Genomic DNA, 16,844 nt, shown 5'->3' with positions numbered 1-16,844 from the left:
ATTTTAAATAATATTTTTTTATTTGATTATGAATGAATCAAATATAAATAAAGATTTATGTGACTTGCCTATATTTGTAAATAAATTCATTTAAAATTTATTTAAAATTCATTTATTCGTTATTTATTTGCTGTTCGATTATAATAATACTGATAGAATTATAATTTTATCTTTTATTTTAATTATATTTTAAAATTCATTTAAATTCATTTAAGATTTATTTAAATTTATTTATTGTAATTTAATTATTATTCATAAATATGTTTATGAATATATTTATTTAATATTCATTAATAAACTCATTTAATTTAATTAAATCTAATATGAATTGAAAATGAATTGAAAGTAAATATTTTATTATTTAAATAAAAAAATCGAAACATTTTAAAAAAAGAACAAACTATCAAATTACAACCCTAAACAAAATAGATATGAAAATCCATCAATAAATCATAAATATATTGGTCGGCAGTGCTAAAATAAAACCAACTCATCTCATCTCATCTCATAATTAGAAAAGTAGTAAATTTCTTCACTCCACCGACCAATGTTTTTTTTTTTCCTCTAAAATCTTCTCAATTTTCTATATTTTCCTTAATTTATTAAAAGACACAAGAAAAAAAAATACTTTTGAAATTTAAAATATCCTTTTATTTCCCTTAAACCATCAAAGATCTTACGTGGATCGTTGTCGGTAACCTTAAAAGACAAATACACTTCTAAAAACACATCTTAGTTATGCAAAAAAAGGGATATAATAAAATTGAAATTGAATATGAAATTAAACGAAACCTTAATTTAATGATGTTTCTCTCGAGTTTTAACTTAATTAACTTTAATTAATTGACATTGAAATCTTGTTGTTCACGTGATGAATAAGAAGCCGTGTCATGATAAAACGGTACCATGCAAAAGTGGACATTGAAAGCTGAACGGTAACATGTGTCATGTTCATTCTACAAATTTTTATTTCCACATTATTTTGAAGTCTTTGCCCTATCTTACGTAACTTCATTTTCCCATTATGTCTTCTAATCAAGTCTTCTGCCAAACTATCAGGCAATTTCCAGCTGCCAAATCCATCAGTGCCAGAAATTAATAAAAGAATCAATGATTAGGATGTCTTAATAGGTTGGAATCATGGCATGATTCATTATAAGAAGATTAATATTACAATTATGGTATGATAGACAATTATAAGAAGAAGAATAATGAAATAACAATACCATAGTTTGGGAGGAAGTGTAAATGATGTTATTGGCATTACAGGTTCTTATTGATGGTTCATAATCATTGAGTAACATCAGTTTCATTTTGGATATTAAGGGGCAGAAAACTACCGCTTGAAAGTGGTTGGATACAATTCGAGAAAGCAAAACAAAAAGACAAAAACAAGTGAGGAATGATATTCGAAATGCTGTTGGGAACATGAGAGTAACCCTCTCAGACTGTGTAATGTGCATTGACATCAATATCCAAACCTCTCAACTTGGCAAACGACTCCACTCTGCCTTTCAGGGTATGAAGTTCTCTTAATCTGCTGACATAACAAAGAAATATATGGAGTTAGTTTCAGTTGAATGTATCTGTTGATTGAATGCATGCGAAAAAAGAAATTTTGCTTGAATTGGTTCCTGAGTCTTTGCATGAGCATTTGCAAACAGGGCTGGCTCTGTAGAGTGTAACTCGTATAATTCTACCAACAAAGAGAACATACCTTGCAATCTCTGCACGCCTTTTGGCTTCTTCTGCCATGCAACTGATGTCCCTAAGCGTGTGCTTTTCAGAGAAGATCCTTGAGTCCGTAGACTGTAGGCCATGGATTGTTCGCTGTTCAGCGGCCCATGCAGCCTCACGAGCTTCTTTACCAAAGTCCTTTCGAGTGTTGAAGGCCGTCTGGGAATAAATAGCAGAAGCTCATTTTAGGAACTAAGCAGCGTCGTGTATATATATGTTTCAACAATGAGGAACTTATTCCCGTTGAAACAACGAATTTTGTAAGGAAAGTTTTGTCTACTTACTCTTTTGTCAAACACAAGATCCCAAGCTCTACCACTAAGTGCATATCGAACTGCAAACTTGATGGGATCAAGCAGTGCATAAGTTAAAATGTTGTAAAGCCAAACAACACCTGACCATCCCCAGCCAATAGCTTTGATTCCAGCAAAACCCCATGTTGCTTCAGCAGTAATAGCAGTTGCAACCTACACAGATAATTGGTTTATAAATGAAGATGAACAAATTATCAAATAATCGGAAATTATGACAGTAGGCTCTACTCAAATGTGCACCAGACTCAAAGTTGTCATGTTGATAGGAAAAATCATTCCATTTTCACGTACCATGTAATATTGTAAAATGAAAACGATCTTGGGGCACTTTAATAGTTATTATCCCTCCTTTTATCCACTAAAACAACATAACTGAAGTTTTCGGTTGACTTACCAGTTGAGCAATGATGAAAGCAATAACAAGCAGAAGACCGGGTCTTTCCATGAATGACCATCCCTGAGAGCGAGTCACAAATATTAGAGCCTGGCTGATGGTGCTAACTTGGAGGTAAACTGCAGATGCTAACAGTGCATTCAAATTGTCTTTGCCCGCCTTTTCTGTAAGATTAAAGTTCTTATGGCATAAGCTTCTTACGCTAAATTTATCCTGGGGTACAAAGGAGAGAAAGAGTTAATACATGTGCCTTAATCCTTAAGCATAATTCACTAGCTGAACCAGAATGAAGTTTAAATGTATTTTTCAAATCAATTTATTTGGTTGCCATTTTGCAGTTCTAGTTGCAATTAATTCTATAAATGGTCTTTATCTTTGCAAAAGAATATTATGATAGAAAGAGATCAAACCAAAAATTGCATTACCGGAAAGAAATCAGTTTCATAGGCAGCCCAGAAGAATATAACGGTCATTAAGGCCAGGTAGGAGCCTAAGACAATCCCAGTAGCAAAAATTTCTTTGAGCTTCCAACTGTCCGGAACTGGTGATGGTTTGACCCTGTCTTTAGATATTGTCATAATGGTTCCTGGAAGGAAACAAAATCATTTGTCAGTAAATTAGCAGAGAAAGGATTAGGAATTCATGTGACTAGAAAGAAGCATTCTTAAAGATGAATACTAAGACAATAGAGTATCCACTTACCATCATTAAGAATGGCAATGATTAGGACCATGAAAGGAGGGAAATTAAACCTCCAGATTAGAGTGAGCAGCATAAACCCCAACTGAAAGATAAAAACCGATTTAATGTTAAAAAAAAGACTATAATAGTTAAATTAGATGGTTTTGTACCTAACAAAAGGGTAAATGGCAAAAACATATTGGTAACTCACCACTATACGAATTGTGATCGATACTGCATATACCTGGAAAAAGGATAATACAAAGTGAGAAACTTGAATTATTTGATATTAACTCCACTTCCTTGCTTATAAAATGAAATTCTCTTTTTACCGTGTAATTCTTCATTCTTTGAAAGATTGCACGGCTGGTTAAAACAGCACTAATGATCACACTCAGACCAGGTTCTGTCAAAACAATATCTGAAGCACTTCGAGCAGCATCTGTGGAATCTGCAACTGCAATCCCTATGTCTGCTTTCTTCAATGCAGGTGCATCATTGACCCCATCACCCGTCATTCCAACTATGTGCTTCTCAGCTTGTAGTCTTTTCACAATCTCAAACTTGTGCTCTGCATTAAATATGGAATCAGATATCTGGAATGCAAAGCATATTTATAGAGCTCAGAAATTATAGCAAATATATTTACCAGGAAAAACTCCAGCAAATCCATCAGCACTCTCAATAAGTTCGTCAATTGGTAAAGCTCCAATTGCTTCATTCTTTTTGTCACCAAGCAGAGATGATGAAGGATACATGTTTGTGCCCATCCCAAGTCTTCTTCCTGTCTCCTTAGCAATTGCCAGTTGGTCACCTGGAGCAAGAACCCAATAGCCAACATTATGATGCCAATATTGATCCCAAAATAAAGAATTGAATACAATATTTGGTGATCCTACAGTACCATTGAACCAAGTGAAATAGATTCCTAGCTGAGTCAATTGTAGCAAAATTAAAACTCAGAATCTTCCCCCATATGTTTTATATGATAGGTCCTCTATTTGGATTTTGGAAGGGTCCTTTGCAAAAGGATGCAAAATATAGAATGGTTTGCAGTGAGTACATCATGGAAAGAAACATACACTAGGCAAATACCAAAGTTCTCTCATAGAGATCATTTGCCAGAAGAATCATTCTATTGAAGGGAAGGATAGGAGGTTAGTCAGACATAATGCACACCTGTTATCATCTTAACACTGACACCAAGATCCAGGGCCCTTCGAATGGTCTCTGCACTGTCATGGCGGGGTGGATCAAATAGAGGCAGAAGACCAACAAATTCCCATGGTCCTCCAGGACTATCTTTATTACCAGCAGGAACTTCCTATATAAAATAATTGCACTTCTTCCATTAGCTCAATGAAGGAGTGATATTCAAAGATATTATAGTGATATGTAAAAAGCTTTGGTACCTGTCGAGCAACTGCAAGGGATCGAAGTCCACGCTCAGCAAATTTATCAATTATGGAGTGAACTTTCTTTTGAATATCCAATTTATTCCAGGCCAGATTCAGTATCTACAAGTTGCATATAGAAGAGGCCAATAACTTATGAGTTTCAGGCAACCTTACATGATGCACTGTCGGAAAACAGAAACTTCGGTTTATTAGTGGTATGGTTTGTACCTGCTCTGGTGCACCTTTGCTGACTCTATGCATCTTACCAGCTTCATCAAAGTAAGTAAGGGCAGTTCTCTTGTCAGTTGGATTAAAGGGAAGGAAGTGAACCTCTGTGATTCCAGCTCGTGCCTTACAATAGTCAACAGGATAAACTCAACTTAATTAGAGATATGCAAATATGGAGAATGGAAATTGGAATGTGAGTTTCAACAGTTAGGAAGGAATTACAATGTAGGGAGCTAAAATTTCATAGCAATGCCACCAAGCACTTCAAAGCCAGAAATCAGCAAACCCCAATACATCAATCATACTGCTTAATGGTTTTTCCTCATAAATTTCAAGTTGTTGTCCTATCTCCTATGCAACCAAGCTTTACCTCAAGGAGGAAATTGTCAAAGGTTTGAAAAACAAACTATATATTCCAAATGAGATTCCTACAAAGGCTTGTGAGATTCTAAGGTTTATGCTCTTCTATTGAACTTGTTCTTAAAGGTGATGATTTTTTTTTAATGTTTTTCTTCAAAGAAGAGCCTATTGAATATGTACTGTAATTCTTGATTTTATTTTTCACCACAGAAATCCCACAACCAAAGATATAACTCGCCAATTATGATCGTAGGCTGCCTCAGAGTAAAAATGTGAGGATATTGTGCAACAAGAATTGGAGTAGAAACTTATTTTTTTTATTAAATAAGATATGCTACCTCCTTAGGATCAGCCAACATTGAAACAATTGCAGCATCTATAGCATCTTGATTCTCCAACCTTGAAGCTCTTGCCGCCATCAAAACAACCATATCCTTGTCAACGTTGTTGACAAAAACCTATGATGAAGTAGATCCATTTAAGTTTGACATTGTAGTTGGAATTGATATATCTCAAAAGTGTCAGTTCTTTGCTGAATAAAACTGAATAGAGTATATTCTGCACAACAACAATATGAATCTTACGCTGTAAATCTTTCAAATAGTGCCTCAAGTACAAACAAGTAGAAATGGATCGGAAAAATGCGGAATATCATCAGGGAAAAAACAGATCGAAGAGGATTTTCTGAACAGTATCAATCATTTATTTACAAGAGCCACTCATAAACTATTAGCGCTTATATACATATTTGCATGCATATTGCTAGACATTTTTTTTTAGTGTGAAGTTTGACCCTTGAAGAAATATATTCCTTAAGCTATAAGCATTCCCACCCCTACAGTTACTTGCCGTGTCCAGAAAATAAAGTGATAGAAACTCTCACCTCTATCAAAGTTTTGTCCACTGTAAGTTTGTTGAGAGTCAGTGTGCCTGTTTTATCACTGCAAAGCACATCCATTCCTGCCATTTCCTCAATAGCAGTCATTCTCTTTGTTATGGCACCCTGTTCAGAAGTTGAATGAATATAAGTTGATCTTTTACTGAAATTAAGAAAATGGCAGACTAAATAAATATAAACTTATAGATTTGTGGACCTGCTGAGACAAGCGATGAGAGCCGATTGCCATAGTGACAGAAAGCACGGTTGGCATGGCAATTGGGATACCACCAATAAGTATAACGAGCAAGTTATCTATACCGGTACGATAAGCCCTTCCTTGAGGGCCATATATAACAATGAGTTCAATCAACATCCCAATGGCAATGGAGCATATACAGAAGTTCCCGATTGCAGTTAAGACCTGGAATTAACAATCAGTCAGCATGATGCCTCATTAAATGGAACAATTAGCAATTTCAAAACTTTAAATGTGAGGACCATTGTAAATTTATTCAGTTTTCTAAATGTTAAAGTCTGACACTTAAAGAAAAATCTATATCAGACTATTAGTTTGATCTAATATGATCTTGCCCAGGATCTATATTTTTAGACTACTATCTGGTTACAAAGAATTTTGCAAGATTAACCTGTTGAAAGTGCCCAACATGTGTTGTGGTTTCCACAAGATGAGCTGCCTTCCCAAAGAAAGTGTGTACACCAGTTGCAATAACAACTGCCTCAATTTCACCTTGTTTACATGTTGAGCCTGAGTAAACTCCTTCCCCGGGATGTTTTGTCACCGGGAGCGACTCTCCTGTTAGAGCTGACTGCAAAAATGAAAAAAGAAATGCAGATTTCTTAAACCATAGGTTAGGGTCAGCAGCAACCGGACTTTACCAAACCACAGTCCCTTTAAAATATGATTTGGCAATCAAACTATGTGAGTAGAAATTGTGATAAGAAGGCAGAGGTATGTAAATAAAGCCTGTTACCTGATCGATTTTAAGAGGATCTCCTTGAAGCAAACGAGCATCAGCAGGAATAATGTCTCCTAGTTTGATACTGATAATATCTCCAGGAACCAACACAGAAGCATCTACCTCGTTCCATTTCCCATCACGTAAAACCTGATTAAGCCAATTAATTTCCAATGAAGAATGTATCCAAAATAAGGAAAAGAAAGAGTTTGATACGTATAGTGGATAACAAGGAGAAAAGAATACATTAAAAAAAAAAAAAGGTAAATGGCCAGGGGAAAGTTTCAAAAACCTTTGCTTTTGGAGCCAATCGAGCCATAAGGGCTGCAGCTGCATTTCCTGCATTGTTTTCCTCTATAAAACTGATTGTTGAATTGATAATAAGTAGTGCCAGAATGCCAATAAAATCATGGTAATCTACGTCCTTTCCCTGCAAAGAAAAAGGGAATTCTGAAATCAAGGTCTCAGACATTCAGTTTCGGTGCAAAATCATTTCCTGAAGTGGACTTCGACTTACCCCTCCATGCGCAAGAGAGATGGCCATAATAGCAGCTGCTTCCATAACCCATGAGAGAGGATTCCACATAAATCCCAAAAATTTGAGTATTTTATTTTCCTGATGCAGACCAAAACTCAGTTTAATTAAAGGTATTTTATTTCTGAAAATTAGGCCAAGATTTACAATAAAAAAGTATTACCTTTTTCTCTTCAAGTTTGTTGTAACCAAAAAGCTCCAACCGCTGCTGAACCTCATCAGAGCTTAAACCTTGTTCTGTGCATTTCAGCTTTTCAAAAACCTCTTCAACTGGGATGTTCTCCTGCAACAAGCAAGTCCCAGGATGTCATCAAAAGATAAGTTCCAAACTCTCAATACATTTTCTATCAAATATTAACTACCACAAGAAAATCAAAGGACTATGTTTCCTGTGCTATTTCAGAACAAAGAAATAGAGACAACAATAGATATTTGACAGAGCTTTCATGGAAGCAATCTTTTCCTAATTCTGCTAAAACTCTAGAAACCTGATATTATTGTCAACACAAATATGAGAGGAAATCTACCATAAAAGATTTGTTTCATAGAACACGAGTAATTGTGATCATGGAAAACAAAAGTTGCCCTAATCAGTCTGTAGATATGTTTCCCTGAATAAAACCTGAACAAGTACAAGATTTTGGGAACACAGGATCTTTTTAAAACCGGAGAACCAAAAAAAAAAAAAATGTACCAGATCAACAGTTTCCTTGCTAATAGCTTCAAGGGCAGCTGCTGTTTTGTCCTTGTCCATGTCCATTGCAGTTCTCCTTTTTCAGCTTCCTACCATCAAAGCAAAGATAGGTGATCTGGCAAATAAAGAACATTCCATATGATCAGTTCACATCTTTCTCTTCCAAAAGAAAAGAAAGGAACAAGCTTATCATTACAGATAATGATCACTCCAACCATTAGAAGTCGCTTGAGTTATTCATTATGTCTAAAAGGAAAAAAAAATCTCCATTTTGATTGCTTGTTCTTGGGTTTCACATTGTGAAGATTTTAGATTTTCATGATTTTCTGGCATTTTCCTTGCAATAATTTTGTAAGTATAGATGAACTGCCAAACTTCACATGCAAACACGACCAAAGACTTATTTCATGTTATAAAAACCACGAAACAGATATTGCAGCCAACATATCATTTCAAAGAAAGACAAGTTTGGGCTAACAATAGCAACATCGAATATAATCATTAGGGACAAACAGAGAGATATAAACTAGAAATTCACTACTATGTCTTAGAAAACCAAGCAGAGGTATTAAACAATAACCCACATTTTGAAAAACTAGTATCTAACAAGAACTGAAGCAATTTCTTGCCTTCTTTCACATGAAACCACTTAAAGATGGAAGCCTGAGAATTGAAAGAGGGAGTAGTGATTGAAAACGGAAACTGGATGGGTTGTATATATACAAATTGACACCAGAAACAAGATATCATGGAATCGATAGAAAAGATGTAAATAATGGCCAAAATGTGGAGACAAAAGCAATGTTCTGCAACTCCGTCGCCAGCATTTACATAGAAAAGTTAAACTAGTTGTTTCCAAAGATTTGAGGTGACGACTTTAACACAATTATGATTGGATGTATATATTCAGCATATATTTTTCTTATAATTGTTTATTTGTTTTAGCTCATGTTTGCCATAGACAGTATTTCACTCGTCTTCATTAGCAAATATCAGAAAGAAAGTTCGTCTCGCCATGAAATAAATAGATATTCCCCTTAAACTTTGTCTTGTTATTTATTATTATTATTATTATTTTGGTATTAGTGAAATCATAGTTTAAAAATAGAGTTAGACACTATTTATTTTGAGATTCAAATATTAAATCTATTAAATATTATTTTTTAAGATAATTGTATCTTGAATTTATTATTTTTAAAATTTGATATTAAGTCTAACACGTATTTCTAAAAAATACAGGGTTATGTAATCAATAATTACTGTCTTTTTTGCCACAAATTATACCTTTTTCCAACTTACATATTGTACCAAAATATGGGTATAAGAAAGCTGTTAAAATGTCTTATCTTTTTTTTCACTTACTTGTATAGTACACGTAGTATTTTATTATAATATTTGATATACGATGGTAACAACGTCTCCGTACTCAATATGACATTGGAAGAATCATTTTTCTGTGTTGGAATTGTCTGTAATTCCAGATTTCAGATACAAAACACAAGCAAGCAAGCAAGCAACGACTCTTTGAGAAATTATAATTGCCTGGGTTGGGTAAATTAGCTAGCTGTTATAAGCTAATTGTCAATGGCATATTGCCAATTTGCCACAATGTCATTGACTGGCTTATATGAAAATGTCTGAGCTTTTGTGATTTAGACATGCGATAATGTTTTTGCCAATTTCATTTTTTTTTAGAAAAAAAAAAAAAGAAGGGAACTTAAACCATATCGAATGAAGAGGAAAAAAATGAAACGGTGCCGTGAAGTTAAGTTGGACAACTGAAAGTACTCGTACTTGTACCTTTGTCTTATTAAATAGTTTTATCACTTGTGTTTACTTGATAGGATTTTTAGTTCCTTTCAGGTATCTTTGGCTTTGGAAACGTACAAAAGTTTGCTTCGAAAAAAATGTAAAAAGGCAGTAGTAATCATGAGTGGGGTTATTTGTTGAAATGTTTTATCAACGTATAATTCTATGTAACTGCTTTGTAATTTATCAACAACCGTATACCATATATCCCTTCTTCTTCTTTTTTTTTCCTTTTACTTTTTACAATGATGCTGTAATTTTCTTTTATTTTTATAAACATTTTAGGATTTAAGCTAATTAAGGAAATCTGAGTGGATTCCAACCACCAACCCTCTCAAAGCCCCTATTCGGATTTGAGCGCTTTACCCTTTTTCACCTAACAGAGCTTTCCTTCTAACCATAATTCATAAATAAAAACAAAAAAGCAACATATGCATAATTCAATTCTAAACATTGAAATCAACAATGCAGCAGTTTCGTACAACAAAAAACTTTTTGTTTTAAAACCAAAAACGGAAGAAAACATACTTATTTTTAAACCCACAAATTCCGAGTACGCATTCATAAAATAAAATTACTTCCAGTGATACCCTGTTCCATATTATTATGCCTTATATACACCATGATAAATTTTAATAAATCCTTCGTATTAAATCGTGATTAATTAATTATATTATAATTTTATTGTGCGCCAAATGATCCCACTATCACTAACCAAATCAATATTAAACGCTGCAAAAAAGTTTTTACTCTCTCAAAAGACGCCTCAACTCTAAGTGCATTAAGAATAGATTTGATACACAATTATAATAAAATAAAATAAAATTATATTAAATAATATCATCATTTTTTTATATATAAATATTAAAATAAATTAATTTATTATTTAATTTACCCTTTCTCTAAATTTATACCATTCAAATTATTAATGTAACTTTTTAAAATATAATAAAACATATAAATTTAATTTCATGAATTAAAAATAATACTTTTTACTTAACTTTCTTGTCAACTTTACTCTTTCAATTAAATATAAATTAAACATAATATAAAATAATTATCATACCATTCTATCCATCCCACACATGAACTAAAGCTACTACATTCAAATACAGTTTAAAGAATACTCGTAGAAGAAAAAAACACTCTTATATATCGAACTTACAAAACAAGAAGCAAAATCAATTTTGTGAAATAAGTTAACAAGAAAGACGAAATTTACGTGAAAACCCCTTAATATCAGGGGAAAAACCACAGGATCATAGTCCACGGAAAAACTTTCAACATATAAAGTTGAATATACAAATCTAACATGTACCTCCAAAAGAAGAATCTGCCATAGAACATTCGAAGCAGGAGATACTCAAAAGCTCAGCTTGGAAATCAAATCACTGCCGCCTTGCATAAACCAACAGCTTGGAAGAATCAAGACACCTTGTCTCCATTCTTCTCATCGTGCATGTGAAACCAATCATCTTAGAAGAATTATGCAGCTGCTGCAATGATTTTCCTCATCAGGATTCAGTAGACACCAAAGCTGTCACTCTTTTAACTTGCAAGATGTAGATGAAACCTGGAAATTTTCCAGTTGGCTTCACTCCACAAACCTTGGAATAATCCTCACAGAGAACATGCCCCCCAAATATAATAGACATGGTTGATACTTGATATCCAAAAGATTCTTCTAGAAACCGCTCACACTTAAAAACATCTTCCATCAAAATCTTATAGAAACGCACTAAATCATTGGAGTCCAACTAAGAGACTAAAATTCTATAGGATCTAGCACAAGCAAATACACTGACTCATCATACAATATAACATCCTCCCACTACACCTGTAGGATAGAATATTGCAATATATAATATAATATAACAATAGTCTGAATTAGCTAGTTGCAGATAGGCAAAACAATGTAAATAATAGAGGAGAAACAGCAAGCCTTTTCCAAGGTATTCACATTTTAGGAGTGAAGACCATCATAGAAATGATGATGTAAAGTCCAGGTCTATGAACAATGAGTAGATTAGTCTGATCAGATACCAATATCTAAGTGACATTCCAACTTTCAATGAATCCTTTGAGTTGGCAAAATATCATAGTTCGATAGGAAGCTTTGTAGTGAAACAGTATCACAGATACAAATGTTGAGAACTGCATTTGAGAGGAAAGCATCATTAATTACAAGAACTGCAGCAATTGTTCGAACAGACAACAAATACTGACTCATGTAATTGTGAATAGTACTTTGTCCCAAAGTCATCACCAATAATTCCACTTTTAGCTACCATTATAGATACTGCAAATTGATTATACTGACTATTCTATCAGCATATCAAAGCAAAGCAAATGCAAGAGCATCAGTCTACCTTCTTCCCCAATGATTGATTCAACTAGTCTATCTACTAGAAAAAGCCTTCTGAAAAGTTCTGTTAAAGTTAGCAATCAATTAGAAAAAATTGTTTACCCTTCAATAAAAGGAAATTTACAAAAAATTATGGGAATATCATTCGCTTTTATCAAAGATGTTGACAAATCTAAAGCAAGACGATTTTTAGTTAGACGCTATCGAAAACAAAGTGAAAAGTCAATGACTGCCCATCACTGTATGTTTGTGGGAAATACTACAATTAATTTAGATCAATAAATGACGAAAAATCATAAAAAAAAATCCATATCTTTTCAAAATAAAACTTAAAAATAGCAATTGTGCCATAGTTTATCAAAAACGAAGATAAATCTGCAAAAAGTAAAACTTTAAGAAGCAATCCATGTCAAAGGTTTAGCTTCATATAGCTTACAAGCCTGCTTTTCTTGAAATACTAATGCAAAATTGTCCAGGATATCAGATATGGAAACTAATCTAATAGCATAATCAGCGCATGTTGGAAACAAATTTGTATAAACCGAATGCTACAATTTGTCCAATTAATCTAAAAGGGGAATCTCATTAAATTATGCAAAATATACCTTTTGGCCTTCCTGATTTGTAAGCAGATCAATGGTTTGGCGTCCATGAGCTATTCCGATTATGAGGATGATGTGATCACGAATCAAACCCCGCATGGTGTGCAGAAGCGAATAAATAATGGAAGAAGACGAAAAGCGTAAAACAGGGACAAAGCACAGCAGAGGGGAGAACCCGGGCAATACCCGTGCGAACTCCCCCCGAAACACAAAAAAACAAAAGCTTTATTAAATTTGGGTGACCTGCCATGCAAGCGCACCTGTCATGGCAAAGGTCGGCGACGGACAAAGATAAATCAGGACTCAGCCCATTGAAAAATCAGGCATCTTTGCCCCTATATCTTACACATCCATTCAACTAACAAAATTCGATATCCCACATCGATTAATATAAAACAAAATAACCTTCAATTTCAGCCGCCTCAAATTAGCCAGCCAAGAAATCTCCACCTTTCGATGTTGGATTCTGATATCAAACCAATCAACAATCTTTATTCCCTGCCGAGAATAAACATGTAAATATTTGTTTCCATCTTATGATTTATATACAAAAATAAAATTAACTTATAAATCAAGAAAAAGACTTCGATCTATGCAGACGGAAGGCTAAGACGTAGATCCAACGGATGGAACCTCTCCTCAACATATGAAACCAAATCTGGTATCGGAAGGCAGATCTTGAAGCGATCTAACGAATTCTCGAAGCAAAATCCATGGAGGAGAAACCATGGCGAATAGATCTGCGAAAAACAAAAGGATGACGAAACGAGAAAAGAAAGAACAGCGGGGATTCCAAGATTCCAATAAATCTCTTCAACGAGAAATCCAAATTTATTAGGGTTATTTGAGAATGGACGGTAGGAAAAGAAAGGGAACGAATAAGATGAACGGTTAAGATGATTCCACGTGGCTTACCGGAAAAGTTCTGGGCTACAAGAAAAAGCAAAAGCCCAAATCACCGTTTACGTGAAATTCAAGCCTAAAAGCCCAAACCCTAAGCCTTTTCCTCTACTCTTAAATACCCAATCACTAAACAGATTTCCAATTTTCAGCAATAGAGAAATTTTTTCTTAACATTTACAAATAGTAACCAAAAAAAAAAAAAAAACACCCTATTTGAATCAAAGCATTAGCCTTTCTAATTTGAAAAATTAAAGAAAACAGTGTGGGAAGAGGCCTGAAACTGTGATTTGAGTGGCTTAGATCAAATAATAATAATGTGAATCTGATGGATTATATTATAATAGAGTAACCAAAATATGGGCTCGAAATGGGTTGTCTTCTGTATTTAAGATTTGTGACTTCGGCAAGATTTTTTAGCTTAAACCTTGGATGTTAAAAAAAAATTTTTAAATAGTACTATTTTTTTTTTTTTGTATTATAGTATTGAAAAATTATCTCATCCCCCCTAAAGGAAACTTTTAAATTCTGGAAGCAGAGTTAGTATAATACTAATATTTAAATGATCATTCTCTTCAAATATAGCCAATGAGCTTGGAAGAAGTTCTGAAATCATCAAATCTCAAATTCAATTATCATTTGTTGGGTTTTGTTTAAATTATATGTTGATATTTGTTGGTTGTTAGTTTGACTTTATCTATTGATTTCTTGATACATTAAAAGTTCATCCGACAGAAATTGCATCAATGGGTCAAGTCCCTCTTATACAAGGTAACGTTTGAAACCAAACTTAATTTAATGTTTTTTTATCGATTGGGAAAAAAATGGTGTTAAAAACTTTGCATAATTGGATGGAAAGAGGAGAACGAGAGATTGAAAAAAAAAAAAAAAAAAAAAAAACAGATAGTCTTCTTGGACCGAAAAATATGGGGATCTTACGTCGCAAAGACCAAAAAGCAGTCATAAATGGGTGGTCATTTTCACAAACCAAATTTCTAACCTATCGACTGTCATAATTTTTATTAGGTCAAAAGCTCTTACTCTAACGACATCAACGAAAAGTAAAATTAAATAATAAATCAATCACATAAAAAAATAATAATTTAAAATAATTCGATCCAATTGATTTATATATATAGATAAGAAATAAAATTTATTAGTTATCGAGAATTACAAACATACATCAAATTAATTTTATTCAATAATCAATACATATAAGTTCTCTCAATCTTCTCTAATATTATAGAATATTTTCAACCCAAATAAATACAAACTCATGAGCACCATTTCAACAAAAAAACACATATTCATATGTATCAAAATATCATATCTACGTGGGCTTTTTTAATCTTTATCACTCCCAAACATTAAAATATATATACTCATAAAACGTAAATTTTTTATACTCTTATGGAGTATCTATCTCATAAAATCTTATAATTTTGTTACATCTTTTTTCTTATACATAATCCTACAAAAATTTTATCTATTTATAACCATATAAACTTACCTATTAAAAATCATTCTTCTTTTATAATTCTTATTCTGTAAGTTTTTTTATCCATCAATCAATATTTAATCAATCTCAAATAAATTTCTTATAAAATTTGAATCATTATTCTTAATAATTGTAAGCTTGTATTTTGTGGTAATCAATTTTAAATCCATAACGCTGAAAGTCAAATCATGGCATATGACCAAATTTGTAAACTAAAGGTAACGCATGCATGCAATTTATGAGAAAGATTTGTCTTACTGTTATTCAATAGGACTAGGTCAACAGGGAAGACTTGAATCTTCATGAAATTAAATGTTACAGATAGAACGTACTGATACCAAATGAGAAATCCTTTGACCAATTATTATTATTATTATTAAACTTAATCGATGGTTTTACACGATTGATTTCATATGAAGAATTCGTTATGAAAAGTTTTTAAGTAATACATTTTATTTTCAAGGTTGAAAATTATCTTCAAATGAGTTGAAATGATAAGTCAAATAAATTATTTGTCAAAATTTAAAGTTTAATTTTGTATTGTTATACAAATGGGACTATAATTGGCGAATAAAATAATTGTAGACTTTAAAATTTTAATCATTAATTCTTTTATCAAGCACATATAAAATATAATGATGCTAACACAAGTTTTTTTTTTTTTTTTTGTAATGAGAATTGCGTATAAACATTACAAACGAAATAATTAATTCTTTCATACTCAATAAATTTCGTTGATCTTTATTTTAATAGAAAATAATTATAATTTAAAAAAGAATCAAAATATACTTGAATTATGAAGCAAATTAGGGTGGGATTGTTTTTTCAATATATAATAAATTCTTACATATTTTAGACTAAATAAAATTAGTCAATGACTAACTCACTGGATTACAGTTTAAAATTCCAAAACTTAATTCAAAAATCACCCTTTTCTACCGAGTCTAAATTAATGCTAAACCCACATGTCCAATTGACCATTTGCTTATTTCCCGAGTAATTTGATGGCCATAATTGACGAGGTGAAATTCAAGACAAGGGCACTTGCTTAGACTATACAATTGGGTCTACCAAAAAGACAACTGAAATGTAGGTTCGCTGACACATTAGGAATTCAAAGTCCATAATTCTGGTCAGACCAAATGATCATGTCATATGTCGTGTATCTAAACTGAAACTATTTAACACTGAGGATCCCGACACAGCATTTAAAATATTTGGTCTTGTGTTTTTGTCTTACTAGAAGTCAAACAAAGAAGTAGTCATTTGAGAGAAGACCAATTTTATAGAATAGGGGCTGAGATGACTTTGATTATTTGGATTAAAGAATAGGGGTGTTTTCTTTGGTTTGGTTGAGAAGTCCATTAATTTATTGATTCATTCAAACTTGAAAGAATTAAAGCACTTTGTTTAATGTTTAATGTTGCTTTTAAACTTTTAAAGTTTAAAATTTAGAGTTTATTTAATTATATA

General features: G+C 32.7%; 1 protein-coding gene and 1 long non-coding RNA gene across 4 annotated transcripts; both read right to left on the bottom strand.

Moving 5' to 3' along the window:
• Positions 1 to 1,237: 1,237 nt before the first annotated feature.
• On the bottom strand, positions 1,238 to 8,963 carry LOC111289313 (ATPase 11, plasma membrane-type-like). Of its 2 annotated transcripts, none has more exons than XM_089767623.1 (22): positions 8,827 to 8,963; positions 8,198 to 8,312; positions 7,667 to 7,786; positions 7,486 to 7,584; positions 7,261 to 7,398; positions 6,984 to 7,118; positions 6,639 to 6,818; positions 6,206 to 6,412; positions 5,995 to 6,114; positions 5,450 to 5,569; positions 4,752 to 4,874; positions 4,539 to 4,643; positions 4,306 to 4,450; positions 3,776 to 3,940; positions 3,459 to 3,697; positions 3,338 to 3,370; positions 3,148 to 3,229; positions 2,871 to 3,031; positions 2,446 to 2,658; positions 2,022 to 2,204; positions 1,718 to 1,896; positions 1,238 to 1,540 (listed from the first exon to the last, which is right to left on the bottom strand). In XM_089767623.1, exons 2-22 carry the CDS (start codon positions 8,261 to 8,263, stop codon positions 1,444 to 1,446), a joined length of 2,910 nt encoding a protein of 969 aa, XP_089623749.1. In that variant the 5' UTR covers positions 8,264 to 8,312; positions 8,827 to 8,963; the 3' UTR covers positions 1,238 to 1,443. The 2 variants fall into 2 exon arrangements, with proteins under 2 accessions (XP_089623749.1, XP_089623750.1); XM_089767624.1 differs by having other exon boundaries at positions 1,238 to 1,537.
• Positions 8,964 to 11,136: 2,173 nt separating this feature from the next.
• LOC149515969 (uncharacterized) lies at positions 11,137 to 13,778 on the bottom strand. Of its 2 annotated transcripts, XR_002690156.2 has the most exons (3): positions 13,558 to 13,778; positions 12,977 to 13,471; positions 11,137 to 12,160 (listed from the first exon to the last, which is right to left on the bottom strand). It is a non-coding gene; the product is annotated as an uncharacterized LOC149515969 (long non-coding RNA). The 2 variants fall into 2 exon arrangements; XR_016346144.1 differs by having other exon boundaries at positions 12,977 to 13,778.
• Between the last annotated feature and the right edge of the window lie 3,066 nt (positions 13,779 to 16,844).

Source organism: Durio zibethinus, chromosome 11 (genome assembly GCF_047325235.1).
Source record: "Durio zibethinus cultivar Kanyao isolate XHJ-2024 chromosome 11, ASM4732523v1, whole genome shotgun sequence".
Classification (NCBI taxonomy): Eukaryota; Viridiplantae; Streptophyta; class Magnoliopsida; order Malvales; family Malvaceae; genus Durio; species Durio zibethinus.
The sequence above is the reverse complement of the archived record's forward strand: the minus strand, read 5'-3'. Positions and strand labels throughout refer to the sequence as shown.

Coding starts and splice junctions, on each gene's coding strand:
- LOC111289313 (XM_089767623.1), bottom strand. CDS start 8,263: ATGGACATGGACAAGGACAAAACAGCAGCTGCCCTTGAAGCTATTAGC. Junction 7,119..7,260: donor GATTGGCTCCAAAAGCAAAG/GTTTTTGAAACT, acceptor TGGCTTAATCAG/GTTTTACGTGATGGGAAATG. Junction 1,541..1,717: donor AGGCGTGCAGAGATTGCAAG/GTATGTTCTCTT, acceptor TTGTTATGTCAG/CAGATTAAGAGAACTTCATA.